At 40.3% G+C, this 9,901-nt stretch overlaps 1 protein-coding gene across 1 annotated transcript; it reads left to right on the top strand.

Annotated features, from left to right (window-relative positions):
• Positions 1–5,446: 5,446 nt before the first annotated feature.
• On the top strand, positions 5,447–8,702 carry LOC118001376 (serine/threonine/tyrosine-interacting protein-like). Its single transcript, XM_034991459.1, is given in 4 exon segments — positions 5,447–5,491; positions 7,607–7,661; positions 7,914–8,041; positions 8,043–8,702. Coding segments are annotated over 4 exon segments (888 nt in total).
• Positions 8,703–9,901: the final 1,199 nt, after the last annotated feature.

Raw genomic sequence — 9,901 nt, 5'->3', positions numbered from 1 at the left:
GATGATGGAAGTCCCATAGCTGCATTCAGTTTCCTGATGCTGCAGACCTCAATATAGCTCCTGTTCTTCCATAATTCCATTCCAAATTCTGCGGAGTGAACAATCAGTTTTAAGAGAACATCCTAGTACTTAGTTCACAAAGAGAACTGGGAATCATCTGTGTCTTGCAAACTAAGGAAAGTAAATATTGGGAAATTGAGGTCACAATTTATTTTGATATCCTATTGATTATAAACCAATAGGTATTCCTAAAACATATCAGATGTCCAGTAGTATGAGCTCTATTTTTACCAAATAGTTATAAATGATTAGAAGAATCTGAATTGTATTACCTTTATCAGATTCACCCACTCCCACTCTCAGCTGTGTCAATCTCTATGAAGTAATATTAAGGCCTTTGCTCCCCAAAGTGTGGTCCATGGACCAACAGCCTCAGCATCATCAGGCCATGTCTTAGAAATTCAGAATCTCAAGCCCCCCACCCCCAACCTACTGAATCAAAAGCACCCAGAAAATTCACATACACATGTAAGAGTCACTGATCTAGACAACTCTTGATTGGCAATGTTAATAGGAATGAAAATAGGGAAGACAAAATGCTCAACTTTATGCATACTTGTTTTTATTAAGATATAATTGACGTAGAACATATTAGTTTCAGTTGAACAGCATACTGATTCAATATTTGTATATATTGCAAAATGCTCACCAAAATCAACGTAGTTAACTTCCATCACCATTCAGGATTACAATTTGTTTTCTTGTGATGAGACTTTAAAGATTGACTCTCTTAGCAACTTTCAAATATACAATACAGTATTATTAATAGTCACCATGTTGTACATTCCATTACTGGAAGTTTGTACTTTTTTTTTTTTTTAAGTAGGCTCCATGCCCAACGTGGGCTTGAACACAGGACCCTGAGATCAAGAGTTGTATGCTCTATTGACTGAGCCAGCCAGGCACCCCAGGAAGTTTGTACCTCTTGACCAGGTATGTAGACATACATCTTGACTTCCTCTTTGTCAATATTTTCAAGAATTACTAAGTTGCTATCCATTGTGGCTGGCTTTTAGTTTCATTTTGCTCACTCACTAGTAACGAGCAGTGAAATTTCTAAAAAAAGAAATGGACAACTCATAAATCACATGGATAGAATGAACATCTCAGGATGCAATGACCTGGTATCTTGACCAAATCCCCTGAATGAAAAAGAGGTCAACCTTAGCGGCCCTGGAACGTAGAACAAGGATGACCCTCAAGGTGGCAGGTGCAGAGGCCCCAGTGAGGAATTTCAGCCTGGGGAGTGGGTCTGATACACTGAGAAGATAGGCTCTCTACTTCCTATCCTCTGGACATAGAAAGATGTGGCATTTTCAGGGGGAAAAAAAGTGGTTCAATTTCAGAGAAAAGGGGTGTTTTTAAAAACTACAGCCAGTCTTGGAAATCAACTCCAAAAATGTTATCTCAACCAGCATTATGTCACTTGTCTGCAAAGGTAGAGAAAGGCACCTAGAGGGGCCATTTCTGCATGAACATGTGATGGGCCAAATCTGGTGATGACATTTCCTTGTCTAAGTTCGAGACCCCAAGTCAGAGGGTGATTTACACGTCAGTTGCAGTGTGTTGGTCAATGTTCCAGCCTGTCAGCTCAGCCCCGCCCTGCTCTTCTTGAACAAGCACCATCAGAGCTCCAGCTACACGGGGCTTTGAAAGGTTAGTCAAAGACCACATTGTGTTCCTCGAGCTGCAGGAGCGGCTGCACTAATTTGGATTGTGACTTGGCTTGTCTTCCCCCCCACTCTTCCTGAGGTCTGAGCTGGGTTTGTGTCAATCAGTGGTGTCACATCATTCATGTACTGAAGGATGGTGGCCCTGCCAATCCTTGAAGTCGTTTTTTAGGATCATCTTAGTAAGACATCTGGGACAGTGTTACATAATTCTGCTCACTCCATACCACTAACAGTCACCATTGCGTGTTTTTGCAGACTTCTGGAAGGCATGTGTCATATCCAGTGCATTTAAATTGTATACTAGTTGGTGGAAGGAATATTCCATTTGGAGCCAGAAGGCCTGGCTTGGCCACTTCTTTTGTGCCTCAGTTTATTCACCTATAAAATCAGCATATTATATATCTGATTGTAAAAATAAGGCATGTGAGATAATTTTGTAAACCATAGCGAGGTATTGTACCAAGTAAGATGGAGCCACATCTGAACCACAGATCAAATCCAGTGTAATCAACAACTCATGTTAGAGAATGTAGATCACAATCAGACATTTCAAATTCAAACATTATCTGAAAAAGTCAGAAGGATCAAGGATCATTAGAATCAGGGATTATTATATAGTAAAGTTGTCTTTAGCAGCAAACGTTAATTAGGTTTCCACTAAGTATAAATGGTTACCAGTTAGAAATGATAACTGTAATTGTCAAATAAAACTCTAATAGAAATGTTCTTTGAGCTAACGAGGCACATGAACAAGTAAACAAAGCATGGCTTTTTTTTTTTTTTTTTTAAGTTCTATTTATTTATTTGACAGAGAGAGAGAGAGCCCAAGCAGGGGGCGTGGCAGGCAGAGGGAGAAGCAGGCTCCACAAAGAGCAGGGAGCTCAATCCCAGGGTCCTGGGATCATGACCTGAGCCGAAGGCAGTCGTTTAACCAACTGAGCCACCCAGGAGCCCCTCTGGCTTTCTTTTTTATAGGTAATAGCTAGGACAAGTCATCGCTGTGATACAACCCCACCTGGCAAAAGCACTCTCTCTCCTTTTTTCTCCTTTATGTGGGAACTTTCCTCATTCTCTTGGCTTTAGAAGATGACAGGAGGCCACATCAATCCAAACAATCTCTTTTCTTATTCTCCTTTCTTTTCCTCTTGAGTATTACTTTATGGAGGGGTGTCTTTATTTCTTCTGATTCTTGCTTTACTAGTTTTTCTCTCTAAATGTTTCCTTTCATGACTCTTCCCCTGACTCTGGTCTCTGCCACATCAAGAGAACTTTCCCAACATCTCTTACCTTATTAGGAAAATGTATAAAGGATGATTCCTCCTTATTGTCTCATCCTTTCCTTCTGAACTATTAATGGCAATTTGGAATATCTTGCTTTTTAAAGGAGTGTTGGGATAGAAGAAGAAAGTATATTTTCTTTAACATGTGGCAGGATGGAGATACAAGGGAGGAAAATAAGAGTGTTGTTTCTTTTAATAACTCAAAATGTTACTAGCAGGAGTGTTTTGTCAATTATAGAAGGTATTTTTAATTCCTTAGAAGGAAGACTTATGGGGGGATGCTATGGCCCAGGATAATTAGTCTGTGACACAAACTGCATTCACTTTCTTGACGACACGTGTTAGCTGGAATTGATAAGGACAAATTGATGCGCTCAAGCATGGGGAAGAGAGTCTAGAAATACTCATTGTGTCCTCATGACTTCACCTGGCATATTATTCTATGAAAAGCCTCAAGTATCCTAACTTTTCTCACTCTTCATAAATTCAATGTGAACATGCACCCAGTAACCCTTTGATCCAGATTCACTTTATACTGTGTGCCCAGGGGGACCTCAGCCACCAACTCTGCTGGGTCTCATCTCGGTAGACTCAGAGGGCCAAAGCTTCGGCTTGCTATGTAGGACCTGCTCAGTAGCTGTATGTTTTATTCAGAGTATTATTCCCTTGGGGCCTTCAGTATCTCCTAAAGATTAATAAGCAATCAGCCAATCTGTCTTCTTACAATGTGGACAGATCTTTCCATTTTTTTTTTAGAAAATAAAATTTACTAAGAGCGGTGGCACTTGCCCCTTTTTGGTCAGAGATAAAAAGAATCAGAGTCTTACCAGGAAGATGGAGAGTGCAATGACTTTTAGCTTTCTGCAGCACAGGAAAGGAGACTGTGATTTCCCCACACTAGCTAGAGAATTCTGCTTCTTCTGAATCAATTGGGTGATCATAGTCTTATTAGAAGGGAGTGTGTTTGTCCTCATTCTACTTTGAACCAATAATTACATAGTTCTGCCTTTCATGTCCATTTAAAATTACTGTTGCAGAATACATTTATCACAGTTATTCATAGTGTAAGTGACAAACCCTAAGGGAAATTAATTTAAAAATCAATTGTGTATTTATATATTTATGGTTCAAATCCCTTGAAAACTGGAAATATATGCATGAAACATAGTAGTGCCCCAAGACAAAACAACAACAGCCTAAAAGGAAACTAAACTGGAGAGAGAACTGATGAAAATCAGAAAACAGGCCTAAGAAATTTAATACTAATAAATGCCATTGTTGAACGAATAACTGCATGTTAATAGTTCATACATTTTTATCTCTAATCTTCAGCAAGAAGTATCATGGTCCCATTTTTCAGAAAGTGAAACTAAGGCCTAAAAGGTGGAGAAATTGACCCAGGTCACTTAGTTATTAATTTCTCTCTGACCCCAAAGCCCATGTATTTTCCACTATGAAAGCTATACTACTGGTCTCAATTATTTCTTCTTTGTTGGGCTTCCAAAATTAAACTATGTTTGAGAATCAAAAGGTAATTCCACAGTTTGTCAAAGTAAGCAGTAGAAGGCAATTTAAAGTAAAGAAAATATTAAGTTAAATTGGAAAACATGAATGAAGCAGATGCAAATTTTATAGTAACTTGAATTCAAGACAAAAGGCAAAGGAACAGGTTCTTAAATTATTTTCAAGATTCCTCTTTTGAGGTGAAGGAGATAGAAATTTTAGTGATTCAACAAATTGCTATTTTTCTTCTTTTCCCAAAATATTGTTGAATCTACAAATCAACAATCTTACAAAATTTAAATATTCATTAATTTTAGCATTTCCAATAAAATTAAGGAGAGTTTCATGCACTATATTTGATTTTATGTGGTTCCTGAAATTCGGAGCATTAATTATTATTTTTTGCATAAACAGATAAATTATGTCTATTGAAAATATGTAAACTGCATGATTTTAAAGGGAAAATATTGTTTTCTGTTTATTAAAGAGCACTTAAAAATTTTAATGGACTATGAATTAATTTAATTCAAAGCTGATCTGTAGAAACATGAAATACCATGGAATATTTTCTTTACTTCAAACAAAGCCCAATTCCATGCAAACCTCCATGGAGAGTGAGTCCCTGGTTTGTTTTTCTGAAGCTGAAGGCATTCTGCATGTAAGGTCATTACCTGGGGCTCTTTCTGGATGTGGTGCACAGGCCAAGTGTCCATATTGGAACTGCCAATTCTTTTGATGACCCTGCCCATTTCACTACTATTGGGCTACAACTCTTAATCAAAGTCACTTCAAAGACCCCAAACAGATTGATTCACATGTGAATGCAACCCAAACTGTCTTCCAAAGGAGGAGGGATTCTAGTCTTATGTTCCTTTGAACCTACTGTTGCTCATTTACTAGTATTTACTTTGCATGGCCTATTGCTGAACCATGGAAATTGGAAAACAAACTCCTATTCAGCAAGTCATGTCAAAGGTGACTGCGGAGCCCAAGAATTGACTGTGGGACAGACATTCTTTCTGATCTGGAGGCCTCTTCTGCAGCACTGCTGTCTCCACAGTTACATACCTGTCCATGGAAGCCTTTCGTTTATCTTGTCTATGTGGGAAGTCCTAGACGATGCCATCAATCTGAGAGATGAGAGAGATGCCCATGTGACATTCCAACAATGGTTGTGGGGGGTGGGGAGGGGAAGAAAAGAAAGAAAGAAAAAAAATTAGCCAATCCTGAACAAAGTTCTTTTGAACTGTACCATGGTCATAGAGAAGATCCCATGGGCACTTCTGTTCAGAAACGTACTTTGTACTCTGCCAAACACACAGTAAGGCAAGCATTTCCACTTGAGAATAGAACATGGATACTGTCCAACGACTCAGGGAAGAGAAGGACAGGAAATAATCAGATTCCTGAATTTTCTTTTGGGGGAAATCAGATTCCCTTAGAATAACGCAGCTGCAGCACGCATCACTGCTTACCGGTCATTGATGAAGACCGTATTTCCTGTTTCTTCCTCTTATGGTAGAGTCAGTAGAGGGGTACCCAGGATGTTGTGTTTGAATGACTTGGGTGTTCTGTGGCCCCCAAACCAAGGTTGCTGGTATTTTTACTAGTCTGGATTGCACATTGAAAAATGTTAAAATTGGATTCTTTTGGAGATATAGTCAAACACATTTTAAAGTTCTTTTGATGTGAGAAATTCACCAACCCAGATTGAATGATAGGTCTTTTTTTTGTTCCTGAAAAAAAAAAAAATACTTTGAATATGCATTTTTTACTCTATGAGGTTGCATGTTTCAATCATGAGATTGCATGTGAAAGTGCCTGGGAAGATGTAACATGCTTCTCAGCCTCCCAGCCATCATCATCGGCTCCACCATCAGCAGCACTAGCAGGGTCCTTTGGAAGCAGAGCTGAATGCTGTGTTTATGATGGAAGCCAAGTCCTGTTCATGTCACTCGAATTGAGATGAAGATGAAGCTTTTCTTATGGGAAGGTCCTTGACGAAGAGCTTTGCTGCCAAGCTCACAGTGCTCCAGCCAGCTGACCCTTAGGGCAAGGTGCAAAGTCCATCTGTTTACACAGTCTTTTACTCCATGGGGGTTAATTTGAGAAGAAATTTCTCAGACATGATATGGAGATGTGCGTGTAAATAGTAGTTTTTATTTAGTACCATTTTTTTTCTATCTGACATATTTTATAAATATTCCAAATGCCTACAAAAGTAGACTCCAATGTATTCATTTAAAGCATCACAGGATGTTATTTACAAGTCGAATTGAATCAGTTCTGTTCAATGAGAGGATACAATTTTAAATATAGACTGAAAATTTTAAATATAGACTGATTTCCTTGTGACAGGAATAGTGCACTGTGTTTTAAACAATTGTTTTAATCATCATTCAGATCTCAAAATAGCTGAGATAAGAGCAGATGATGAAGAGATAAAAATAGCAAAGTAATCCATTGAGAGACCCTATGGAGAATCCAGCATCAACTACAGCGATCTCATGTGTCTTCTGTAGAATATCTCTCCGCCCTTGGAGTTTTGCTATTGCAGAAGTCACTGAAGTCATCTGCAAGGTCATTTCCATGCACACCATGTCCTTCCACTTATATTCCAAACTTCCTACTAAGACCACCAAATGCTTCACACCACGATCTCATTCGTCTGGGTTATGTCACTCTGGAGTGGCGTGTGGATATATTTCCTAGAATGTCCTCATTGGGCCATGACTGAGAGATACTAGATTTAAAGTACTCCCTTGTTATCATAACTTTAGCTAAAAATTTAGGCGGTAGTGACTGTATACATTTTAACAAAATTAGTGGGGAAATCGAACCAAGAACCCAACTTCCCTGTCTGTCAGCCTAATTTTTCACTCACCAGATCACATCAGTTCATGAACGTGTAATGTACCTTTGTGTGGGGTGGTGGGATCTGGAGGGGCAGGGAATGCATGCGATAAAGTGACTATTGGTATGTGGAACCGGGAGAAATAACATATCGGGTTTAAACCGTATCAGAGGTCTTGAAATAGCTCTATTCAACCTCAAGCTTGGTTTTTAATTTGCATTTTTCTCCTCTTTAAGATAACTCTGAGCATTGAGCTTCAAGTGGCACTTGCTGGAGATGGCTTGTTCAGGCGTAACTAATGCAAATATTTGGTAGGGCTCTCGCTTGTGCCCGACACTGTGGAGTGTGAGGGGCGCAGAGACTCGGGGAGGGAGACGGCAGCAGCATGGCGGCTGCATAAGAGCCGCCCACCTTCCTCTTCCCCATCCATCACTGCCAGAGTCACTGGGACCCTTAAGTCTGCATGTGTTAGTTGTAAGCCCGCTGCCCGCCCCGTCAGTCCTCCGGTCCACCCGTCCTCCTTCCTTTCTCTGCCACTGGCAGCCCGATGTCGGAGACCGGAGACGGGGGACAGGATAACTCCCACTCCCCACCCCACCCACAAGCCCCGGGGCTGGACCACGCAGGATGTGAAGCTGGGGGTCCCCTCGCTCCCGCAGGGCAAAGAAGATGACCGAGGAATGGACCTACCCTATGAGAAGAGAGGTGCAGGAAATTTTACCTGGATTGTTTTTAGGCCCATATTCTTCTGCTACGAAAAGCAAGCTACCTATACTACAGAAACATGGAATAAACCCTATAATATGCATAAGACAAAATATTGAGGCAAACTTTGTTAAATCAACCTTTCAACAACTGTTTAGATATTTAGTCTTGGATATTGCAGATAATCCAGTTGCCAATATAATACAGTATTTTCCCATGATTAAAGAATTTACTGATGGAGAAAAAGTTCTTGTCCATGGAAATGCAGGGATCGCCAGGAGTGCTGCCTCTGTTATTGCATACATTATGGAAACATTTGTAATGAAGTACAGAGATGCATTTGCTTACGTTCAAGAAAGAAGATTTTGTATTAATCCTAATGCTGGATTTGTCCATCAACTTGAGGAATATGAAGCCATCTACCTAACAAAATTAATACAGATCATGTCAGCACACAAGATAGAAAGGTCATTATCTGTTCATTCTGGACTCACAGGCAGTTTGCAGAGAACACAGGAAGAAAAAGATGGTTTGGGAAACATGCACGTGGTGACTGCAAAGAATGGCCGACTCAAGAGCAACATTATAGGGGATGTGAATTTCTATTTGGGAAGGAGAAAATACTAGAGACAATAATAATGTAAAATGGTAAAAACAAACAAAAAACAAAAAAGAAAAAGAAAATATTTAATGGGCGTGTCCACTGGGCCAGTGTTACTCCAAGCGCTATGACACGCCTTGCTTCATGTAAACCTCACAAGTAACCTATGCGGTGGGTACTACGGTTTCCTCCACCGTACAGATGGGGGAATTAAGGCAGGGGAGCCAAAGCAACTTGTATCTAGCAAGTGGGGTTTGGGATGACTCCAGAGCCTGCATTGCTAATCCCCGTGCCCTGCCGCTTCCTCTGTGTGACCTGCACCCACCGCAATCCAATGGACTGGGTGGAACTCAACACCCAGTACCTTAGGGAGATGCTCTGTTGGAATTAATGGAGGTCAGTTTTTAATGGAACAGCTTGGGACATGGCTAGACACCCATTAAAGTGGAATAACCAAGGAAACATCTGTCAAAAACAAGCCAGTTTTAATGTACAAAGATCACTTGTTATTGGCACAATAGTCATGTGTACACAGATGGAGGCTGATTTGAATTTAAACATTTTGTCATCTAGTAGAACAGGTTTTGTCATCTAGTAGAACAGGTTATTTTCTTTGAAATCAGGTTCACGGCATGAATTTGTCTCCGAAATCTACATTGCCCAGAGGTCAGGTCTTTCTGTCAGAACTGTGAGGAGCTCTGGACTGGGGTTCTGAACAGTAGTGAGGTCCCAGTGTATCTGCCTCTCGGTCTGTATTTGAGTTCTGAGTATGGCTGTCTTCCCTTGGTGATATGCTCGTCTCTAAGGGAATGAGACTGGAGCCTCAAATTTCTCTCCCTCAAACCCTTATGACATTGTGCTCGATAGAATGCAATTCTACCCCTGCCAGCAACAGGTGCAGCGTGGGGAAGAACACCGTTCCACAGATAACAGGCATGCATATGTCTGGTGGATTTAATTAGACACAGTGCCCATTAACAATTTCTGCAGATGTTCACATCAAATCAGCTGAGCTAATTTTCTCACACTTTTCAGTTTGGTCTATTTTCCCTTTTCCCAAGTGTAGCTACTCTCACCTTTATCTTATGATGCCTACATGCGAGCAAACTTCCTTCTGCTCCTGGAATCCAGATACTCAATTCACTGTGTGATGTTGAAGAGATACAACTGCTGTTTGATACTTAGTCTTTGCTCTGAAACATATATTATTCATGGTTAAGGGCCA

Source organism: Mirounga leonina, unplaced genomic scaffold (assembly GCF_011800145.1).
Source record: "Mirounga leonina isolate KUSES-001 unplaced genomic scaffold, KU_Mleo_1.0 Mir_53, whole genome shotgun sequence".
Classification (NCBI taxonomy): domain Eukaryota; kingdom Metazoa; phylum Chordata; class Mammalia; order Carnivora; family Phocidae; genus Mirounga; species Mirounga leonina.
Note: the sequence above shows the minus strand (reverse complement) of the source record. Positions and strands in the feature narration are given on the sequence as shown.